This window comes from Manis javanica, chromosome 10 (genome assembly GCF_040802235.1).
Source record: "Manis javanica isolate MJ-LG chromosome 10, MJ_LKY, whole genome shotgun sequence".
Taxonomy (NCBI): Eukaryota; Metazoa; Chordata; class Mammalia; order Pholidota; family Manidae; genus Manis; species Manis javanica.
Window position 1 is genome coordinate 78,502,865 of NC_133165.1, and position 24,819 is coordinate 78,527,683.

Consider the following 24,819-nt stretch of genomic DNA (forward strand, 5'->3'; position numbering starts at 1 on the left):
TATTTTCATTTTATTTATACATTGTTTCTGGACACTCTCCACATCTTCCTTTAGTTGATTATCTTTAAGACAATTGTTTTAAATTTTCTAGCAAACCCACCTTCAGGTTTTTCAGGGAAAGTTTCTATTGTTTTTTTCCCTATGAATAGATCATACTTTCCTATGTGTGCCTGTATATACTTTGTATGCCTTGTGAATTTTTTTAGTTGAATACTGGACATTTGAATCTAATAATGTGCTAATGTGGAAAATCAAGAATCTCCTCCCTGCCCAGGATTTGCTGTTTTGGCATTTTTGGTTTTTGGTTGTTTTTTGTTCTTTATTATATCGTAGGCTGCCTCTGTGCCAAGGATCAGCCTGAGGTGTAAACTTGAGGTCTTATTGGGTCTTTCTGAACCAGTGTTCTCTGGGTACACATGGTGTCTTTCTAATTCCCCCCTGTATATGCCATCGCTTTTGAAAGTTCTAGTCTTCAATGTCAGGCTCCCAAATGGGGAAAAAGAGAAAAACTAAAGGCCAAAAAAAAAGGCACCCCAATTAAGCAAAGAGGAACAGTTTACAAAAATGAGAGTAAGCATAACAAGGCCACTGCCTCTTTGAACCTCTGCATTCAGAAGCAGCAAGCAGCAAGCAGCAATCAGAACAGACCCCAAATATATGGAGGACAGGTGCTTTTTGCCCACCCTGGCTCCACAATCTGCATACAAGCTGCTCTAGAAACACATGCATGGCTACCCGCCACAGAGCAGAGTGATGGGAGATGGGTAGCTACTACTATGCTAAGAGCTGAAACCAAAATTAACTGCAATTTACCATCTAAGCCTTTCCCTGGAAACCTTCAGTTGACTGCAGAGATCCAAAATATGCAGATTCTGCTAGTGAAATTTTGTCTAGGTGGGGAGACAGACTTCTGTTGTTTCCAACTGCACCATCTTCCCAAATCTTCGAACTTTAATGTTAGTAAATTATTAAGCTTGAGGTATATCACATTATAAATCTAATAAATTTTAACTCAAAAGAAAAATCCCACTAACTTCACTGTCTTTAAACCTTTAATTAGCCACATCTACGTAAGTATTATTGTCCTTCAGTCTGAACACAGGCCAAAAGATGTCTGCCAGGGTTGAAGATGCAATGACCACTTAAGGGGAACAGAAAAGAAGACCATGTTTTCTGAATCCAAAACTCAGACACAGGGCTGGACAAAAGATTTGAGAATGATTGTGTAAAATATCTTATAAGTATACAAAAATTAAATTTGATTACATTATAAATTTAATGCACTGCCTTTATGAAAAAAAGCCTGTCCCCAGAAAATTAAGCCATATAGTCCCCACATTTATGGTGAAAGAAGAACAAGGAGAGTGGAGGCATTGATCATTGAATGAATTTTTCCAACTTTCATTCTTTGCATGTTTTGATAATAACATGTCAATAAATGCCCTATAATGAATCAGTACATTTTTCTTTACATTTAATGTAAATACCAACAGTGGTCACCTACCATCATGCAAGGGCACATTTCACAAGTTTTATAAACAAATTTTAAAATAACCACATGTAATTAAAACAAAAAACAAAAATAACACAAAAAGAAGGACAACAGAGAAAATACAAAAATGTAGTTTATTTCCCTTATTTACCAAAGTTACCTATAAAGTTACAAATTTTGCCTTGGAGTTTAAGGCAGTTTCTTTTTTTACACTTTTCCTGATCATATGCCAGATTCAGCATCTTCTGTGTTTCATCTGTATTTAATTGGTCATTTATATTTTATACATTTGTCCACTTAAGAACCATATTCCCTTCATGATAAGTGAAGCTCTATAATATAAAATATCATTGTCTTATATATTTGAGTAATACCGATCACGATTTTGAAAGTCTCTATGAGCGTATCTTGCATAAGTCTTATTATGTGGGATCCTTCCAAAAGGTTCATGGTCATTGAAACAAGATTCAAAAACTTCATCAACAGCCTTCTGAGCTACTTCTTTGCTGATATTCCTAACAGCCAGGATAGAAAGAATGGCTCTGTCTCGCACACAAGTCTAAGGAGGAAGGAAAGTAGGTGGCTTTAATTTTATACAAAAATTTAACCATGAAATAACACTTTTTGTAATTTCTGAACCACAATCAAAATTAATTCCCTTTTATATCAGTTTATTAATTTCTATCATTTCAAAGAAATATTACTCTTAAATTATGGAGCACTGTTTAGCTCAATCTACAGTCTTTTAAGTACAGGACCTCAATCATTTTCTCATCTTTACCAATACTATAAGCAGATGTCATTCCCTCAAGTTCTAGGGAGTGTTTGGCAAACAATAGCTCCCAATTTGCAAAATCATTAAAAAGTCTATAAGTAAGGTTCTGGTTGAATAATAAATTTGAAATAGAGTTATTTCTTCTGTGCCTCTCTTCCCTAACTTTTCAGTTGATCAGTACTAGATAACTTTTAAGAGGCGCACACTCCCCTAGAGGCCACAGGAAACACATACATACACATAAATTTGATGGTGTCTTAATTTTTCCAGGAACAAAAAATTCTGACTTTTCTTTCCTGACTGTTCTTTGAATGGGTGTTAAAGTTCTCTACCTAAGAAAATAATTTACCTAATGTTACATAGCAACAGACAAGAATTTCTCAGTATTCTAAATATTTTAATAAACATACAGTCCTGCCATCCCAGTTCTTAGAGAGCTTTAAATCCATTTATTTCTCTAAAGGCCCAAACTCAACCTCAAAAGAATGGCATTTAACCTCTTCCTGAAGAATTACCAAACCCTGGCTCTGATGCCAATCCTGCCAATCACTGACTTTCACTGCGTGTTCCCCATTTTATTTCAGCCTGGTCAGCATGCCCAAACTGGAGATGCTCACTAATACTGGAGTATAAACCACAGCTCTCAACCTAAAATATACCAAACACTGACCTTGAAAATAAACTCTCAGCACAAAGGATGTGGCAGGAGAGGAAGAAGCTCACATGAAACCACAACAGCCATTGCCAGGGAGGGGAAAGTTCTCCTCTCCAGGGAAGAAAAGCCCAGTAAAAATTTGTCTCCCAGAACCACAGGGTTGGGAGACACACAGATCACAGTTCAGATCTGCTTTTCAGATGTAATAAATTTCTGTTGAAAGTGCACAATTTTACAGTTACTGCAATTAATGTTTGCGTTTGTATTTCTTAGGCACTTGCTGCACAAAAGCTGGGACTTCATTCTCTAAGACTCTTCTCCCTCAACCGGGCTCCCTAACTCCACATTTTCCATCTTAATGCTGGTTCCGCCTGTTTTCTGCTGCTGGTACCCACAGCAAAAAGAGGAGCAAGTTCTCTTTCAAAGACACTGGGCCCCAGGTCACATGACTTACAGCGTCAGCCTCTCCTCTGGGGTGTGCTAGTGTGCACCCTACTCCCACCCTTTCCACTGAGCGCCAGAACACACGGCCCGTGCAAAGGCAGTCAAAGCTGACCTCACCAGCTAAGCAGGAATTCAAGGGCAGAGAAGATATGTGACACAAGACAAGGCAGTGACCTGTCACTTCGCCAACTTGACGCAGGCAGACAGAAAAACCACCCTACCCAAGGAGTCACTCTTCCCAGGCAGCAGAGCTGCCTTCACGCTCCCACTCACTAGGTCCACAATTTCTTAGTAGTTCAGAGACTCTCCACCTCCCTCCCCAGAGTTAAGACACTCTCTTCTCTAAGAACCAAGGGCAGTCCCGTTGTTGTTCCCAGCCTATCCTTTTTCCATCGGGTGGAAACTGCCGGCCCAATGCCCATGCACCTCACAAACTCTTCCCATAGAAAATCTTTGACCAGCCTTTCTACTAAGCGCAGACATGGAGGCCATTGGCTGCTGTGGGCAGAATGGCTCACATTCACTATCAGTCCATCAGTTCTAAACTCCTCTCCCCACATCCATCTACTGGGGATCCTAAAGCTTTCTAACAGGATGACCTTGCTTATGGCATCCCCTTTTTTGCTTCCTGTTCTTGTTTTCATCTTGTCCTGTTTATACTCTCCCTCTCAGGGTCTTGCAGCCCTAAGGCACACGAGTACACCGCCATGAGCTGTGTTGCAGCACAGTCTCTGTTCTGAAGACATTACCTTCTTGCCTCAAACAGACTGTGGTAATTTCAAAATATAAGTCCAGCACTGCCAGGATAAAAGCAGACAGGCTGTGATATCACTTCCCTCCCTCTCTACCACCACCATCCATGGGATCCCAAGGGCGAGGTCATAGTCCTTTTACTATTAAAACCTTTCACATAGTCACACAGCTCGCCCATAATTATAAAGTAGAACTAAATCGCATCTGTTTGGTTTAAATGGCATACTGTTTGTATTCCCTTCATAGGAGTAGCCATTTCACATTTCAAAACTCGTCCTGTCTTATTCATCATTTCCACTCATAGTACTCCTGAGGGTAAGTGATATCATATGTTAGTTTTTACCTGATGGTGTTGTTTTAATCCAAAATGCAACCTGAATATTTCATTTACAAGTGAGCAGTCTCCACTGAGGTTGGCAGCTCGAACCTACCACAAAGACAGAAGGCAAACAAAAGAAAGTAAGTGCTCATGCTCTCCACCTGGCTATCAACCAATGTTTTAAAATTGTAAAAGAATATAAAAGTAGCATGTTTTTCTGCAAACAGAGTATCTATAAGACTTTTTTGAAGTATGTTTTATACTCCATTGACTTAAATAGTTCTCCAGTTAAGAAAAAGACACTGTGAGCAATGCCAGACAATGCAAAATACACTGGGTAGAAGAGGGGTTATTTAGTCATCCATCAAAGGGAATTTTCAAAATTTCACTGTAAACTTACTGACAAAACTAATTTCTTTTGGAACAAAAAGTTAGAGAGTTGGGCTTCAGAGTTAAAAGTCCTCACCCTCTATAAGACACAAATGGTTCCAGAGATTATCAAAAGGACTTCAAGAAAGGATTCTTCAAAGATCCACAAACTGAGTTTCAATATGAGCTTAAAATTGAATACACCAGTATCTGAGACATTTTGAGCATATGAGCCTCCCATCCATTGCCCAAACCACTGAAACTATCTTGGACCTTCCCTTAATCCCATGTAAATTCGTGCCTTCCTCCAGAGCTGCAACTGTCCTATGAAAACTTCAACAGAATCAAGACCAATCCAAAATGGCCATGCTATGAGCATCACAGCCTGAAGGTAGGATATATTTTCTAATTTACTATATTTTTAGGGTAAAAAAGAGCCTTAATAGATAAAAACATCTTAGAAATACCCACATAGATTCTACAGCCAACCTAGCCATATTTTTGCCAATTCATTGCAAAGAGAATGGCTCACTTCTTGTTATTTCTAGATAACGTAGCCTCATTCCTCTGAGTAGCTCAAGGTGCTTAACACACTTTAAGAAGCTAATAGGCATTAATTCTCATAACACCCAAGAAAGAGACCTATTTAAAAACTCAGGTTTCAGTCTACTCTCCAAATAATATGAGTTATAATTAGATGCAGTGGGGCTATTTACTAATTTCAAGGGAAAGAGAAAATAACCTGTTATAAAATATAAAATATAAACTTGGAATTTATATTGTTTTTTTTAACTTCTCAGCACACTGCACACTCTTCAATTAATGAAATGCAAGTATGAAATACATGTGTGTGTGTGTGTGTGTGTGTCTGTGTGTGCCTCTAAGACAATCCAAAGTACTTAAAAATAAATACTTTTTATGATACACTTTTGAGACTAAATGTTTTACTCTAGGGCAAGCAAGGAGTTTTTACCTATGGAAAGTAGCACAGAAAAACAGTTAAGAAGCCTCTGCCACTTACTAACTCTGAAATCTGAACAAATGCCTCACTTTCCACACATATAAAACAGAGGAGACAGTACCTTCATCAATGGGCCATTGTGAATACTAAATAAGAATCCACAGACAGGGCAGTGTTTAGCACACTGCCCTCAGGAAATGTCAACTATTATTATGTCATATAGTTTATTCTGTAGAAAAAGTAGCTTATTATTATACTTATAGTCATCACTTCTATTAGGATTTGAAAGTTACATTTAAACAATCCAAAAAATTCAAAAATTATGTTCAATAGTTAAAAATGGGAATGCAAGACAAGTGTGGAACTATGACAGTAAGAAAAGGAACAGACTTAAATAAGGTATACATCAATGTTCAAACTCAGAGTGTTCTGGGTAGGAAGAAGAATCTTCTATGATGGAACTCACCTCTGAGCAGGCCAAATGCCTGACATTGGTGAACCAGCTGACATGAGCACGACAGTGATCGAAGGCGTGAATGAGCTCGTGGGTGGCCACTCTGTTCATGTGCGCCTGGCTGCGGATGTTATTCTGGCACAAAACAATCTAGGGGGCACCAAACCCGAGATGTCCAGTTATTCCTAAAATTACTCTCATGTCCCAAATCCATCTTCTCTCTGACCTGAAGCAGCTCACCTGGCTAGGAATGCTTCTACCTCCTCTCTCCTTCAGCCCACATCCCCCACAGCAGGGCTGGTCTGGGTTAGACAGGCTCCGGGAAGCCTTCCCAGGGGCACCTCTGCTCACCTCTCTGGGCGACAGCAGCACTTAGATCCAGGACGTTTATTCACATACTGGTCTCACTGGGAGGACCGCACCAGTTTATCTTGGACCCTACAGCATTCTATTAAGAGAGTGGCTTTGGAATGATGCAGACAGAGTTCAACTCCAGCCCCACTCTTCACTAACTTGGTGACCTTGGGCAAGTTTCTTAACCTCTCTGTGCCTCAGTTCCCTTAACTATAAAAAGGAGATTCATTCAAGTACCTACCTCATAGAATTGTGAGAATTAAATGAGAATATATGTAAAATGCATCTTTTCAAGTTTCTGAATGAGCAATGAATCAACAATGAATAACTACCACTGTCTCATTCTACTAGAATTGTCAGGAAAAATCCTCAGAAAGACCTTCAGAAAGAAGTGCAAAAGCCAACAGCCCACTAAACAGGACCCTATGAGAATAATGAAGACATGAGGCATCCTAATTATAATAGTTACCCATTTATTGTGTACTTACTGTGTGCCAGCCACCAGGATATATACCACATATTTTATATACATTCATTTATTCAACTAATATTTATTGAGACCTATTAGTAGATTTATAATCTACTAATGGAGAAAGAAATTATTCAAACATTTACCAAAATGTTTAAATACATGCCATGACAGCTGTCATGAAGGAAATCCCAGATTGTCATGAGTACATACAATGAGAATGCCAGACCTGGTCCAGAGGGTTAGGAAAGGTTTCTCTGCAGAAGGAATGTTTAAAGTAGGCTCTGATGGATGAATAAGAGTTAAATTTGAGAAGGGAAAGGCGCATTCCAGGCAGAGGACCAATCACATCTGCAAAGGCTAGGGAGGATTGAAGGTTTGAACAGCTCAATGCAGGCCTGTATTGCTGAAGCACAGAGTTGGAGGTGGAAGGCGGAGGGCTGGTGAGGTCAGCAGGGGCCAAATCACTCTATCCTGAGAACAATGGGCAAGTCACTGAAAGCAAGCAGTGAAACAGGAGGGTGCTCTTGTTTTGTTTTTAATCCTTTTGACTATAGTTAGAAAAATAAGCAGGAAATGACCACAACTGGATGCAAAGAGACAGCTGAAGGCTAATGAAATATTCAAGGAAGAGACAATGGTACCTGGCTAGGAAGGTGGGAACTGAAAAATATATTTAGGAGGCAAACTGGACAAAATTTGGTGATGGATAGAATATGGAAAGGTTATCAGAGGTACCACGAATGACCTGTAATTCCTGGCTTGGGTAATAGAATGGATAGTGGTACCATTCAGAGACATGCAAAACTGAAAGACCAGGTTGGTGGGAATGGGGGATGGTATAAATCATCAATTTGGATTTGGAAATGTCAGGTCTAAAGTACCTTTAAAACATCCAAGTGTAGGTGTTAAGTGGTGACCTGAATATACAGATGTAGAGTTCAAAAGAGAGCTCTGACCTAGGGAAATAAATGAGACCCCCTTGGCAGAGTACAGAGTAAGAAAAGAGGGGATCTTAACACCAAGGACTAAGGGACTTCAACATTCAAGGGCTGGTAGAGGAAGGTGAGCCAGCAAAGAGTCGTATACTGGAAACCATGGGAAGAAAGTGCTAAGGTCAAGAGTACGCACCCTCTGTTACCCAGCAACTTGCCTCCTGGGCATATACCTTGGAGTGACTTTCACACATGTGCACCAGGAGAAAAGATGAAAAATACACAGAGCAGTGTTTTTCAGAGTAACAAAGTTAGAAACAGCCAATATTAGATAAAGTAAGCTGCAGTATAGACATACAATGGAATATTATACAACAGTGAAACTACATAAGCCAGAGGCATACTTAGTAACATGGGAGAATCTCACCATGTTGAACAAAAGAATTGTTAAGGAAGACTGTATGATTTCACTAAACTATAAAGTATTACATATAACTTTAGGTATTCCATGTATAAAACTTAAAAGGCAGGCAACTACATAACACATTGTTGGACTGTATATGTAGATGCTGAAACTACTGAGAAAAGCAGGGAATGATGACCTCTCAAGTCCCAATAACAAAGGAAGAGGAAATGTGGCCCAGGAGGGCCACACAGGCATCTGAACCCCTGGCAGTGTTCTATTTCTCCAATCCGGGTGGCAATTACACAGGTACTCATTTTATTATTTTGACTGAAAGTGTACATAAAGGTTTTTTACTCTTCTGTCTGAATGAGATACTTAACAACACACATTTTAGTCAAAAAAACAAAAAGGGAGAGTTCCCAACTGGGTTCAACACTGCTGAGAAATGATACCAAGGTACAAAATACTTACTCTGTTTGACCCCAAGGGAGGATGAACTTAGCATGACCCATTTTGGGAGCTGTAGGTGTTGTGATTATCAACTTACAAATGAGGAAACTGAGAATGAGGTAAATAACTTGTCCATGTCCCACAGCTCTTAAGCAGGGGAACTAGGATTTGAACTCAAGTCTACCTGACTTTAAAACCCAGATCCCTCACTTCTGTGCTATACTGCTTTTTCCCATGAATACTGTGAAAGAGCTATCAATAACCAAAATAGAGAAAACTCGCCAGCAAGAACAATTAAATGTAATGAAATATGGGTAAAACTCCCCAGCAAGAACAATTAAATGTAATGAAATATAATGAAATATTCAAGACGGAAGTACCTCTACAACATCTACATCTACCCTCCTCAAATGACATAATCCATCTACCACAGTCCAAGACACAGCCAAAACCTTCCAATGACTTAAAACTAACATTTATTGAATGCTTACTATGATACGCACTTTATAAGTGCTAGCTCATTTATTTCTCATAACTGTTCTATAAGACAGATACAGTCATTACCCATATTTTACAGATAAGAAAACTCACTCCCCTAATCAAAAATTTTTCAAAGGCATCACTTCTCACCATGTAAAGGTGAAGCTCTGGCTCAGCACTCAAAGCCTCCCACCACATAGCTTAGCTTTCTTTCCAATACCATTACCCCTCACTCCCCATACATTCCTGCCCTCCAGCTAAACCAGACAAGTCCATTCCCCAAATACACTTGTGTTTTCCCAACACACCACCTATGCTCATGCTACCCCTGCTGTGGGAACAGTGCCTTTGTCTTCCTTGCCCCTGAAGAGGCCTCACAGCCTCTAGCTGAATCTGTTGGCGTAGTCCAGTCAACCACATCCCTGTCCCGTTGTGGTAGCCACACCCACATAAAATAGTTTAACCGGCCTCAACTTTTATCATTCTGTGTTCATGTCCTGCCTCCCCTGTGAGAGTGGAAGCTCCTTTGGAGTAGGGACCATGACTAATTCAGTTTTTGAATTCTCCACAGCATGTGGAAGGTGCTCAGCAAAGGGCAGGAGAGAAGTGGAGGAAAGTTGACAACTGGCAAAAATGCCTACCTGAGATGTTGAAGCATCAAAACCTCCGCTGACATTTCCATCACAGTTTTCACAAGAAAAGTGTCTTTGTTTGTTAACAGCGCTAAAGGGTAAGAATGGGTTAAAGAGACAATGTCCAAAAGCAGTTTGTGATACAGGGGAAATAGTCTTGGGCAAGGAATCAGGGGACAGTATCCTAAATCTTAACTCCTATATCCCCACCCTGGGAGAGCAACCTACCACCTTCGGGACTCAGCTTTCTCCTCCATGAAATAAGGAAATTGTCTCTGCAAAATCTATCCTAGTTCAAATTCCATAACATGACTCCATATAAAGTACTTGGTCAACAGATCAACACCAAATTGGATGTTGGGAATCCTGCTCTTGGGCTAAAATGTTAAGTGTACCTCAGAAATCACTTCCTCTAAGGCCCTAAAAACACCTGGACGGCTCCTACACAACAAGCTAAGATTTCTTCTCCACTAGGGACAATACTGAGGCTACCATAGTGGAAGAGCCAGGTTTGGTAATCACTTACAAGAAAGATTTGGAGTATAGTCTTTACTAAATACACAAGATAAGTGAGAGAGCCAGAGATTGAGAATTAGGGCAGATGTCCCAAGACAGTAAGGCCTGCCCAGAAAGAATACAGCCAACCACCACCACCTGCCATTCGGAAAAGGTGCTGCAGCCCGAAGAGAAAAATCTTAAGTAGTTCAGTTTATTTAATTTTTTGTTTTCAGAGCAGCCTTCAAAAAGATATACTTACCAACCCGAGTGCTTCATGGCATCAAGTAAAAGTTTGACATACGGATCTAAAAAGATATTGATTTTATAATGTATGCTAATTGGTAAAAATAGCACCAATTAAATTACCCAAATAGCAGTATACAATATTAAAAAGTAACTCACAAATCTTAATGAATACTATCTTAAAATTAGTAAAAATGGATACAGAAAGACAAGCTTAAATTAACATAAAAGCAAGTCTTTAATGAAACACTGATGCTGAGTACACTGAGACAGGTACTACCAAACATCTTAGATGACATCAAATATGCTTCTAAAGGTCATTTTTAATTAAATGATCACACACATTGTATTAAAGCACATACCAAAAGACCACGGGAATTTGGGGTCACATCCACACAGCACAGCCTCCAAATGAGGGGAAAGTAATGTTGGCTGACCTGGTCAGACCCAGTGGTAACACAGTGTCCCATTCTATGTACCACATTACAGGCTGATGCTTTTGTACCACAGCAAGTTCTCCAAGCAGCCTGCCCCTGGGAAGGCTGATGCCTGTTCATTCCCAGAGGGGTCATGTTCAGTACCACATCCCCCTCATGTTCTACCTCAACACCTCCTCCACCATTTGCCTCTTTGCTGTAGGAACAGCTCCCCTTTGTTCAGTTCCTGATGTGCCAGCACCTTAAATTCATAAAATCTATTCCTTAAAACTCTAAAAGAGGTGTTTCATCCCTCTTCCTCCCTTTTACTTTGTAGATAAGGACAGAAGAGATCAGAGAATTAAATCACTCTTGCAAGGAGAAGGAACAGAATTTGAATCTGTGTCTAACTCGTAGCCAATGTTCTTTCCACTGTGCTCCACTTTTAAACATCTTAAAGCAGGGGTCCTGACTCATCTTTGTGTCTCCCCACACCAGAACCCAGAAGGCATTCAGGACATACTTGCAAAGTAAACACAACCTCATCATTCCCTCTACATCCCTTCCATCTCCCATCTCCTTTGATTCCGTACACGCAGGTAATCTCAGAGAGGTTGGAGAACTTTGGGTGGTTGACTTTTGAACCGTGATTGGCTGGCTATGAAATGCTAACCTTGCTTTGGGACAAGTATGGGACTTTGATTTTCTAAATGTGTCTGAAGAAATTTAGGAAGTCTATGTCAACATAGTTAAGAAATCTCTAGAAATCTCTAGTGCAACATCTCTGGGACTAGAGAGAATGTAGTTCTTAACCTTGTTGATGGGTCTCTGACAGTGTAACGAAGCTATGCACTATCTCCCCAGGAAAATGCACGATTTGGCATTCCATTTCAGGGTTTCTACATTCTTCAGCCCATCTATGTATGAAGGTAGAAAACTCCTTCCAACGAATGATAGTTTGCGAAACTGTTTTTGCACTGCCAGCAATAGCTATGCTTTAATTAACGCAACTCTTTAAAACTGCGCTTCACCAGGACCCTAAATTCCCCAGTATTGCTGCACAATTTACAAAGGGTATCAGAGGACCTGCTAAACCATTGAGTGTGACAGCAAAGCGCAAACTCCTAGCCTGACTCCTCTCCTTCATTGCAGAACCAAGAGTAGTGCTAAAAGGGGCCTCAGTGCCACCTCTGATAGGAAAACTTAGACCCAGACCCCCGACTCCAGGCCCTTAACGATGAATCTGCCCAGACGCTGCTCAGCGGTGCCTGAAGCCGGCCCACGCCGCACCTGGGGCAGAACTCGGGGCCCCTGGCCGAGGGGGGCCCAGACCCTCTCCTCCCCGTCGCTCTCAGACACCACCCTGCCGACCCCCGGCCTCGTGGCACGGCTTCCTACTGGTCTCCAGGGTCTCCAGGAGCATGCGCTGGCACTTCCGGTTGTCGGTGAATAAGCTGGAGAGGAAGCCTTGCTGGGACCTCCCCTGAGCCAGCCGCTCGGGGAAGACCTGGCACGCGACTTGTGGCTGCGGCAGCTGCTGTCCCGCCTCGGGGCCTGGCCCGCGCTCGTCCCGAGCGCCCGCCATGCCGCCCGCGTACTCGCGGCTGCTTCCCCCTCGGGCGGCCAGGGTTAAGCCCCAGGAAGGGTAACGCTCTCCCGCCAGTCCGGCCACCCAGGTCCCCCTCCACCCGGCCGAGCGCAGGCCCTGCAGCGAGACAGTCACATCAGTGCGACGGAGAACACTGGGCCTGAGGGGCGGGACGGTGGGCGGGACTTAGCTCGTGGGGCGGGACGGGCGGCGAGGGCGTGGCTTGGTTCGTGGGGCGGGGCGGGACAATGGCTCAGGGCAGGGAGAGGGCGGGGCGAGGGGTGGGGGCTAGAGGACGGGAGAGCTGGGAGAAGGGCGGAGCGGACTGGGCGGGGCAAGGGACGTGGGGCGGTACCGGGCGAGGGGCGCAGGTGGAGCTATAAGCGTGGGGCAGGGCGAAGGGCGGAAGGTGGGACGCGGGGCGGGGCGAGGGCGCTGGGTATCTTGCAGGCTGGAGGAGCTGGTCTGCTGACCGCTTTCACCCGCCGCTCCTGGTCCGTAGTGGCCCATGCTGCTGCCCCCGGGCGTCGTTAGCCGCGTCCTGTAAGCGCTGTTCCGCAGCCCGCCTCCTTTTGGACAGTCTTTCTTCACTCCCTGGCCAGTACTGGCCACTAAGTCCCATCTCTCTCTGCAAGGCCCATCCTCCCACTTCTGCGTTATCCACCAGCGAGCCAATTAGCCCACCTCTCTCCTGCTGCCTCAAGCCAGATTGAAAGCAGTGCTTTTCAGAAACGTTTGACAGCTACAATTATAATGCCCAGTCACAACAAAATCCTCAAAATGTAGGACTCATCTACTATTTTTCTGCCTCTTCTGAGCCCATTAGCCCACCGTACTCTCTTGCCACCCCAAATAACTTTCCGCTAACAAAACATGTACTTCTACCTGCAAAACATGTACTTCTACATGTGTTACCTTCATAATCAGAAGACTAAACTCATACTTTCATCTTCAAGTTCCTTTCCTCAATCTTCATGATCCAAGTCCCGATCAAATCTACCTACTCCGCAGGGCATTCCCAGACCCCTTAATGAAAATCTTTCCTATCTCCCATTGTACAAAGTATTTTGTGTCTGTTATCACTTTCATCACATTTCTCAGCCTGCCAGGTTTTAGCTAGTTTGTGTTTTGTTTTTCTTTTCCCATTAAATCACGCAGTTCAGTTCACATATTTATTCAACACCTAGCTAAGTGTTCACATATTTGTTCATCACCCGACCCATACTATGATGGGCCAAGCATGATGGCAGAGATTGAGGAATCAGAATAACAGAGTATTGCTGAGGTTGAAGAAAAGCATATAGTTTATGTAAGAAAGGTATCTGAATAATATAGGTTCAAGGAACCTTGAGGATTAGGAACAGGGCTTTATGTGTCATAAGTGCTCAATAAATGTCTAAATTGGTTGCAAATCAAAATCACAAAGAGATACCACTTTACACCTGTTAGAATGGCTATTATCAAAAAGAAATAAGTATTCGCAAAGATGTGAAGAAAAGGGAAGCACATGTTCATTGCCGCGTTATTTACAATAGTCAAAATATGGAAGCAATTTAAGTGTCTATTGGTGGACGAATGGATAAAGAAAGTGTGGTATATATAATGGACTATTATTCAGCCATTAAGAAAAAGAATGAAATCTTGCCATTTGTGATAACATGGATGGTCCTGGAGGGCATTATGCTAAGTGAAATAAATCAGGCAGAAAAAGACAAATGCCATAGGACCTCACTTATATGTGGAATCAAAAAAAGTTCATGGATACAGAAAACATTGGTGGTGGATGCCAGAGGCAGGGGTGAGGTCAGATGTGTAAGGATTTGTGCATGTGGGTGTGGAGGGGTGTCAAAAAAGAAAAAGTTTTCAAAAAATAACATATAGAAGTAAAATAAATGACAACATAGCAGCAAAGAAAAGGGAATTAAATAAGTTAAAGTGTTCTACAGAACTTGTATTGATTGAGAACTAGTAATAGTAATTTATAGTAGATCTGTTTAGTCAAGGATATATGTTATAATCTCAAATGTTGAATAATTTTTCTCAGTAATATTGAATAATTTATCAGGGCTTCACAACCAGCTTTCAATCTAATTAGGAACTAAAATACACCTATGGAAAACTAGACCATTACAAGTTAAAAGTAATTAGTCTGGAATATTCAGGGAAGACCAGATAGAGAAGACAGGGCCTGAAATGGACCACAGCCTGTAAACATGAAGTACTATCTGAAATATTATTCAGCTACATGAATAATCAAAAAAATGTACATTGAAAACAGTAATTTTCCCCTACTAAATTAGCAAACTTTTTTTCAATATTCATTGCTGAAGGCAACAGAACTAGAAAAACGTTATGTCAAAATATGATCAGTAGTTGTCTAGGTATTAAAATATTTTTATTACATTCTTCTGAATGTTGTTAATGTTCTACGAAAAGCATGTATTACCTTCATAATCAGAAAACTAAACTTTAAAATTTTTTAAGTAGGCTTTGGATACCATGTGTAAGCTTCATCTATTTACAATACAAAGATACAGGGATGGGATGGGAAGGCATTAGGGGAGAGAGAGGGAAGTGCAAATACAAATGACTACTGTTAAAGAAAAATAATCACAAAGCGTGGACAAAGATTTAGCTGTAAGGATTTTCATTTCTCCATTGCAGCACTAATTAAGAGCAAAAAGGATAGAAACTGTTTCAGTCTCCAACAAGAGATACAACGGAATACATGCAGCCATGTTATTGAAGTGTCTTTTAGAAATATGTTCATAAAAGGTTTTTAAGTTACAAAACAGCACATACAGAATGATTACATTTTGAAATTTTGTTATATTCATTGAAAGCGTCTGGAGTCTGCTCCTAAGTGTTCACTGTGGTTGTTTCTGGATGAATGAGGTAGGGTTTTTGTGTTGTGCTTGCCTTCATTATCTAAAGCAAAAATGTTTTTTTTTTTCACAATAAGTAAAAGTTATTTACAATACACTAACAGATGAAGTTGTATATAATGGTAAAGTTCCTTCCGTCTTTCATCTTAATAACTAACATCTAATCCATTTATCAAGGGCCAACAAAAATACAGCGAGATTATAACTTTTCCTTAGCTTTCCAGTCATCTCGAACGTTGGGAAAGAACCAAACACTGCCCACCGCCATCCAGGGGAACACGCACACTTCGCCGTAACCTCACACCTCAAGGAATACCCAGGAGACTGGCAGGCTTCTACTTTAGGGAGGAGTCAGGCCCTCTGAACCCGGAAGTGAATGGAAGAAGACGCGGAGCGTTCTGGGAATAGTTACGTAAGAGCTGGTTGTCGCTGGTTGTTACCTGGGAAACTGGAGGTTTTGCCGGTTATCCGGGGTTTGGAGCCATTAGCGGTAGATGCTGAGATACTCAGAGGTTATTTGAAATGAGCTACGTGGGCATGAAGGCCCATTTAAGAGATTAGCCTGTTAGGGGCTTATCCAGTCGTGCCCAGAGGCGGCACGTCTGCCCTGGGGCTATATGGGTCAGTCTTCTCACTCTTTGAACCTTGTAGTGAAATGAAGTGTGAACCAGTGGTTCCTCACTACCACTTTCTAGTTTTCTGCCACCTTTCATAAAATGTAAGATGGGAATTTCTAATTTACATTGCAATGTGTTCAAATGTCAAAGTAAATTAGTCTTTTTTAGATTGAGGGCATTTTTAACAAGAAAGAATAAAATTCACTAATCACCCATTACCCAGGAGTAACTTAAATTTTTCACGTATTACCTACCAATTTTTTTCTCTGCATAAATATTCTTTACACAGTTGAGTTCATTTGGGGAAATCCATTTTGTATCCTGTTTTTTTTTACATATATGCGTGTACATATGAGATATAATTCTGTTCCTAAAATCTTAGCAACAAAGAAGGCATTGACGATCTTAATATAAATTTGTTTGTAGTGAGTTGAAGAGAGATGAAGTAGACACAGCATGTGAAGACAATTCTTTCGACAAGTTTGGCTGTAAAAGAAAAGAAAAAGGTTAGTAGCCAGAGAAAAAAGTCAAGTAAAAGAAGAAAGTTTAGGGTTTTTCTTTAAGAAGAGAGTGATGTTTTTGAGACAAGAGAAAAGCTGGTAGTCAGAGGTTAATGATATTGCCAAGAAATAGGAGGAGATGAGATCCAAAGACTAGATACAAAAGTTAGCTTAGATAGGCAGAACTGGGCAAGAGAATGTTACGGATGTTAATAATTTAGAAACTTAAAAACTGACAAAAGAGCAACAAAAATATCAAAGATATATATTTATATAATATAGAGGTATTTACATATATAATGGCAAATAAAATGTTTAGCCACCTTAGTAATAAATATAAAATGGCACTTTAAATGCATATTAAATTGGCAAAGATTAAAAAGAAAATAATATATCTCTTGGGTGAGGTATCAGTGAAACAGTTGTTGCAGGTGGGAATAGAAACTCGTACTTCTTACCCTTCCCCTTGGCATTTTAAAATTATGCATCAAAATCTTTAATATGTGTATACTTTGACTAAGCAAGTATACTTTTAAGAAGTTCTCAAAAGGAAATAAAACTGCACATATATATTAAGCTGGATGGAGTTCATTTCTGCTTGTCCACCAACAAAAGATAGGTTAAATATATTACACCCATACTTCTTAACATGGATAACATGGTTGCAGATAATAGAAGTGAACTCACTTTGAGTAAGAGCACCCTCAGGTTTTCTAGGAAGGGAATGTGGAAGTGCAGTCTGATTGACTACCCTGATACACAATTAGTGTGATACTTTGAACCATTAAAAATAATGATGTAGAAGACTATTTAATGGTAAAATATATGTAAAATACACTGAGAGAAAAGGGGGTTATGAAAGCTGCAGCATGTATGTTCTTATCACATGGTGTTTTTTGTTTTTTAGCATTCTTTTTGCTTATTTTTATTCTACATGATAAATGTATTTTTGTAAAGACAAAATGTTGCTTTTTAGAAATGTAAGTAAGTTTGTAAGTTGGGTAGGAAGTTGGGGAAATGCTCTCCTGATGGTTTTGAAGGAGCTGATGGCCCATTGTAAAGTAGGAGCTCAAAAGAAATAAGATGCTTTAACAAGCTGAAGAACTATTTTTAAATGTATTTTATATAGGCATTTACTGATGCCACACCTCTCTCACAAAAGATTGAGTGTGGGGATCACGGGAAGATGGCGACATGAGTAGTTCAGTGGAAATCTCCTCCCAAAAACATATATTTATGAAAATACAATAAATACAACTATTCCTAAAAGAGACACCATAGGATACAGTACAACAGCCAGGATACATCTACATCTGTGAGAACTCAACATCACACGAAGGGGGTGAGATACAAGCTGCAGCCAGGCAGGACCCAAATGCCCCCCAACCCCAGAACCTGGCAGGAAGAAAGGAGTCAGAATGGGGAGGGAGGGAAAGTGCAGGACTGCTAAACAACCAGCTCTAGAAATCCACACCCGGAACGTAGACACAAGGTGCACGGGGTGCTGGATATTAGAGAAATGGAAAAGCAAAACCTATGGGCAGGTCCCCGCAACCGACGCCCCTGACACAAAAGAAAAGCAAGTGCTTTCTGCAAGTCTTAAAGAGACAGGGACCCCACAGCTGGACGAAGTCGTCCCGGCACACTTAGCCAGCAGCTGGGAACCCCGGGGAACTTTAGGTACCCTAAACCCCTGGGTGGCAGCGCAGCTCTGAAGCCCCTCACAGCACTAAGCAGCCTGCCAGTGGTTCCCTCAACTGGCGCAGACCCCGACACACCAGCCCAGTAGCGGGAGAGTGGCAGCGCGTGCCACAGGCAGCGACGCCGGAGGGGACCAGGAGCGGCCCACGTGCACCGGGGGCACCAGAGGGGACCGGGAGTGGCTCGTGCAAGCCCACCATGGCAGCAACTAACTGAGCAGCCCAGGAGGGGCCCGCATGTGCCGACGGCAGTGGAGACAGAGGAGCCCAGGAGAGGTCCATGCAAGCCCGCAGCAGCGGCAACCGAGCGGCCCGGGAGCGGCCTGTGCATGCCAGCAGTGGCAGCGCCAGAGGGGCAAGGAAGAGGCCTGCACACACCTGCAGTGGTGGCACAGGGAGCAGCCACACTCCCAGCAGCCGACCGGAATCCCACCCCGACACACAGCCACCCAGGCCAGACCCAAAGGCCACTGCTGACACACAGCTGTCTGGCACGGGCGCTGCTACTGTGGAGGAGCACACCTGGCATGCCTGCCACTCTATGCAGGGCTCCACCCTGCTCTGACGGAGACCCCATCCACAGCAGCTTAGGGGATTAACCCGGTGGCTGCTCCACAAGTGCAGGTAACTGACACAGGCAGCGGAGAAGGACAAGTCATCCAGCAAGCAGGAAAGGACTTTCTTCTCCCAGCTGACACACCCACAACCTGCCTACAGCCACCACTATCACCATGAAAAGGCAAAAAAATTTAGTCCAGTCTAAAACAGTTCAGACAACCCCTGAGAGAGGATCTTCAGAGACAGACCTAACCCGTCTCCCTGAAAAAGAATTCAAAATAACAATCATAAACATGCTGACAGAGCTGCAGAGAAATATACAAGAGCTAAGGGATGACGTCCGGAGAGAGATTAGAGAAATGAAACAATCTTAGCAAGGATTTATAAGCAGAATGGAAAAGATGCAAGAGGCCATTGATGGAATAGAAACCAGAGAACAGGAACACACAGAAGCTGATGCAGAGAAAGAGAGATAAAAGGATCTCCTGGAATGAAACAATATTAAGAGAACTGTGTGACCAATCCAAAAGGAACAATATCCACATTATAGGGGTACCAGAAGAAGAATAGAGAGAAAAAGGGCTAGAAAGTGTCTTGAAGAAATAATTGCTGAGAACTTCCCCAAACTGGGGGAGGAAATAGTTGCTCAGACTATGGAAGCACACAGAACTCCCAAGAGAGGGGACCAAAGAGGACAACAAACAAGACACATAATAATTAAAATGGCAAAGATCAAGGACAAGGACAGAGTATTAAAGGCAGCCAGAGAGAGAAAAAAGGTCACCTACAAAGGAAAACCCATCAGGCTATCATCAGACTTCTCGACAGAAACATTACAGGCCAGAAGAGAATGGCAAGATATATTTAATGCAATGAAACAGAAGGGCCTTGAACCAAGGATACTGTATCCAGCACGATTATCATTTCATTATGAAGGAGGGATTAAACAGTTCCCAGACAAGCAAAACTTGAGGGAATTTGCCTCCCACAAACCACCTCTACAGGGTATCTTAGAGGAACTGCTCTAGATGGGAACACTCCTAAAAAGAGCACAGAACAAAACACCCAACATATGAAGAATGGAAGAGGAGGAATAAGAAGGGAGAGAAGTAATCATCAGACTGTGTTTATAATAGCTCAATAAGTGAGTTAAGTTAGATGGTAAGGTAGTAAAGAAGCTAACCTTGAACCTTTGGTAACCACGAATCTAAAGCCTGCAATGGTAATAAGTACATATCTTTCAATAATCACCCTAAATGTAAATGGACTGAATGCACCAATCAAAAGACACAGAGTAATAGAATGGATAAAAAAGCAAGACCCATCTATATGCTGCTTACAAGAGACTCACCTCAAACCCAAAGACATGCACAGATTAAAAGTCAAGGGATGCAAAAAGATATTTCATGCAAACAACAGAGAGAAAAAAGCAGGTGTTGCAATACTAGTATCAGACAAAATAGACTTCAAAACAAAGAAAGTAACAGAGATAAAGAAGGACATTACATAATGATAAAGGGCTCAGTCTAACAAGAGGATATAACCATTATAAACATATATGCACCCAATACAGGAGCACCAATATATGTGAAACAAATACTAACAGAATTAAAGGAGGAAATAGAATGCAATGCATTCATTTTGGGAGACTTTAACACACCACTCACTACAAAGGAAAGATCCACCAGACAGAAAATAAGTAAGGACACACAGGCACTGAACAACCACACTAGAACAGATGGTCTTAAAAGACATCTATAGAACTCTACATCCAAAAGCAACAGGATACACATTCTTCTCAAGTGCACATGGAACATTCTCCAGAATAGACCACATACTAGCTCACAAAAAGAGCCTCAGTAAATTCAAAAAGATTAAAATCCTACCAACCAACTTTTCAGACCACAAAGGTATAAAACTAGAAATAAATTGTACAAAGAAAGCAAAAAGCCTCACAAAAACATGGAGGCTTAACAACATGCTCCTAAATAATCAATGGATCAACGACCAAATTAAAATGGAGATCTAGCAATATATGGAAACAAACGACAACAACACAAAGCCCCAACTTCTGTGGGATGCAGCAAAAGCAGTCTTAAGAGGAAAGTATATAGCAATCCAGGCATATTTAAAGAAGGAAGAACAATCCCAAATGAATAGTCTAATGTCACAATTATCAAAATTGGAAAAAGAAGAACAAATGAGGCCTAAGGTCAGCAGACGGAGGGACATAATAAAGATCAGAGAAGAAATAAATAAAATTGAGAAGAATAAAACAAGAGAAAAAATCAGTGAAACCAAGAGCTGGTTCTTTGAGAAAATAAACAAAATAGATAAGCCTCTAGCCAGACTTACTAAGAGAAAAAGAGAGTCAACACACATCAACAGAATCAGAAATGAGAAAGGAAAAATCACGACGGACCCCACAGAAATACAAAGAATTATTAGAGAATACTATGAAAACCTTTATGCTAACAAGCTGGAAAACCTAGGAGAAATGGACAACTTCCTAGAAAAATACAACCTTCCAAGACTGATCAAGGAAGAAACACAAAATCTAAACAGACCAATTACCAGCAACGAAATTGAAGTGGTAATCAAAAAACTACCCAAAAACAAAACCCCTGGGCCAGATGGATTTATCTCAGAATTTTATCAGACATACAGAGAAGACATAATACCCATTCTCCTTAAAGTTTTCCAAATATAGAAGAGGAGGGAATACTCCCAAACTCATTATATGAAGCCAACATCACCCTAATACCAAAATCAGGCAAAGACCCCACCAAAAAAGAAAATTCAGACCAATATCCCTGATGAATGTAGATGCAAAAATACTCAACAAAATACTAGCAAACCGAATTCAAAAATACATCAAAAGGATCATACACCATGACCAAGTGGGATTCATCCCAGGGATGCAAAGATGGTACAACATTCGAAAATCCATCAACATCATCCACCACATCAACAAAAAGAAGGACAAAAACCACATGATCATCTCTATAGATGTTGAAAAAGCATTCGACAAAATTCAACATCCATTCATGATAAAAACTCTCAACAAAATGGGCATAGAGGGCAAGTACCTCAACATAATAAAGGCCATATATGATAAACCCACAGCTAACATCATACCAAACAGCGAGAGGCTAAAAGCTTTTCCTCTGAGATCGGGAACAAGACAGGGATGCCCACTCTCCCCACTGTTATTCAGCTATTCAGCATAGTACTGGAGGTCCTAGCCACAGCAATTAGACAAAACAAAGAAATACAAGGAATCCAGATTGGTAAAGAAGAAGTTGAACTGTCACTATTTGCAGATGACATGATATTGTACATAAAAAGCCCTAAAGACTCCACTCCAAAACTACTAGAACTAATATCGGAATTCAGCAAAGTTGCAGGATACAAAATTAACACACAGAAATCTGTGTCTTTCCTATACACTAACAATGAACTAATAGAAAGAGAAATCAGGAAAACAATTCTATTCACAATTGCATCAAAAAGAATAAAATACGTAGGAATAAACCTAACCAAGGAGGTGAAAGACCTATACCCTGAAAACTACAAGACACTCTTAGGAGAAATTAAAGAGGACACTAACAAATGGAAACTCATCCCATGCTCTTGGCTAGGAAGAATTAATATCCTCAAAATGGCCATCCTGCCCAAACCAATATACACATTCTATGCAATCCCTATCAAATTACCAATAGCATTCTTCAATGAACTGGAACAAATAGTTCAAAAATTCATATGGAACCACCAAAGACCCCAAATAGCCAAAGCAATCCTGAGAAGGAAGAATAAACTGGGGGTTTCTCGCTCCCCAACTTCAAGCTCTACTACAAAGATACAGTAATCAAGACAATTTGGTGCTGGCACAAGAAGAGAGCCACAGACCAGTGGAACAGAATAGAGACTCCAAACATTAACCCAAACATATATGGCCAATTAATATATGATAAAGGAGCCATGGATATTCAATGGGGAAATGACAGTCTCTTCAACAGATGGTGCTGGCAAAACTGGACAGCTACATGTAAGAGAATGAAACTGGATCACTGTCTAACCCCATACACAAAAGTAAATTCAAAATGGATCAAAGACCTGAATGTAAGTCATGAAACCACAAAAATCTTAGAAAAAAACATAGGCAAAAATTTCATGGACATAAACATGAGTGACTTCTTCATGAACATATCTCCCCAGGCAAGGGAAACAAAAGCAAAAATGAACAAGTGAGACTATATCAAGATAAAAATCTTCTGTACAGCAAAGGACACCATCAATAGAACAAAAAGGTATCCTACAGTATGGGAGAATATATTCATAAATGACAGATCCAATAAAGGCTTGACATCTAATATATATAAAGAGCTCACGCACCTCAACAAACAAAAAGCAAATAATCCAATTAAAAAATGGGCAGAGGAGCTGAATAGACAGTTCTCTAAAGAAGAAATTCAGATGGCCAACAGGCACATGAAAAGATGCTCCACATCGCTTGTCATCAGAGAAATGCAAATTAAAACCACAATGAGATATCACCTCACACCAGTAAGGATCGCCATCATCGAAAAGACAAACAACTACAAATGTTGGTGAGGTTGTGGAGAAAGGGGAACCCTCCTACACTGCTGGTGGGAATGTAAATTAGTTCAACCATTGTGGACAGCAGTATGGAGGTTCCTCAAAATGCTCAAAATAGAAATACCATTTGACCCAGGAATTTCACTTATAAGGAATTTACCCTAAGAATGCAGCACTCCAGTTTGAAAAAGACAGATGCACCCCTATGTTTATCACTGCACTATTTACAATAGCCAAGAAATGGAAGCAACCTAAATGTCCATCAGTAGATGAATGGATAAAGAAGATGTGGTACATATACACAATGGAATATTACTCAGCCATAAGGAAAAAAACAGATCCTACCATTTGCAACAACATGGATGGAGCTAGAGGGTATTATGCTCAGTGAAATAAGCCAGGCAGAGAAAGACAAGTACCAAATGATTTCACTCATATGTGGAGTATAAAGGGCATATCAAAGTGTAGGCAAAGGGTCTGTTTGTGTTTATACAGAGGATCAAAGCCTAATTTGGCTACCCAGAAAATGAACTAAGATACGATATGAAGAGGAACTTCCAACATCAGCACTCTCTGGAAGACTCATACCAGAATATGATCATCAAAAAACCTCAACAAAGATCCAGGCGCTGCTACAGCTGTAGCTGCATTCATCCCACCGGTTCCTGGACTTGCCATGGGAATGAAGAAGGAGATATCTAAGCTGGCCTGTGCATACAGTAAAACAACAAATTTGACTGGATCTATACTGTTGGAACTCAACCAAAAATTAGGAGAAGTGCAAGTTGTAGCGCTCCAAAATCTTACAACTACAGACTGTCTACTGTTAAAAGAATATATGGGATGTGAACAGTTCCCAGGAATGGGTTGTTTTAATTTGTCTGATTTCTCTCAGACTGTTCAAGTTCAGTTGGACAATATCCATCATATCATAGACTAATTTTCACAAATGCCTAAGATGCCTAACTGGTTTTCTTGGTTTCACTGGAGATGGCTGGTAATTATAGGTCTGCTTTGGTTATGTAACTGTACTCCTATTATGTTAATGGGTGTGTGCAATTTAATTAGTAGGTTAAAACCTATACATGCTGAAGTTACTCTACAAGAAGATATGTCAAAGAAATAATCAATCTTCCCATGTTTTCTTCTGTCTGCTACTTCTATAGCTTTTCTTCTTCCTTCCTAATTACAACCCTTATATAGAATTCGTGCCTCATATCGAATTTACCGAGTATCATAATTCCTCCAAGTGGTAAAGATACCTCAA

The 24,819-nt window shown here is 40.9% G+C and overlaps 1 protein-coding gene across 2 annotated transcripts; it reads right to left on the bottom strand.

Moving 5' to 3' along the window:
- Nucleotides 1-1,607: 1,607 nt before the first annotated feature.
- Nucleotides 1,608-12,860, bottom strand: ATP23 (ATP23 metallopeptidase and ATP synthase assembly factor homolog). Of its 2 annotated transcripts, XM_017644686.3 has the most exons (6): nt 12,504-12,859; nt 10,706-10,751; nt 9,958-10,039; nt 6,235-6,372; nt 4,463-4,546; nt 1,608-2,051 (listed from the first exon to the last, which is right to left on the bottom strand). In XM_017644686.3, the coding sequence occupies exons 1-6, from the start codon at nt 12,688-12,690 to the stop codon at nt 1,848-1,850; spliced, it is 741 nt and encodes a 246-aa protein (XP_017500175.2). In that variant the 5' UTR covers nt 12,691-12,859; the 3' UTR covers nt 1,608-1,847. The 2 variants fall into 2 exon arrangements, with proteins under 2 accessions (XP_017500175.2, XP_036848345.1); XM_036992450.2 differs by lacking the exon at nt 6,235-6,372 and having other exon boundaries at nt 12,504-12,860.
- Between the last annotated feature and the right edge of the window lie 11,959 nt (nt 12,861-24,819).

Excerpts from the sequence above, each read along its gene's own strand:
- ATP23 (XM_017644686.3), bottom strand. The coding sequence starts at position 12,690 with ATGGCGGGCGCTCGGGACGAGCGCGGGCCAGGCCCCGAGGCGGGACAG. Across the intron at positions 10,752-12,503 it reads CCTGGAGACCCTGGAGACCA|ATCCGTATGTCAAACTTTTA; the intron begins GTAGGAAGCCGT and ends ATATCTTTTTAG. Across the intron at positions 6,373-9,957 it reads TTGATGCTTCAACATCTCAG|ATTGTTTTGTGCCAGAATAA; the intron begins GTAGGCATTTTT and ends GGTGCCCCCTAG.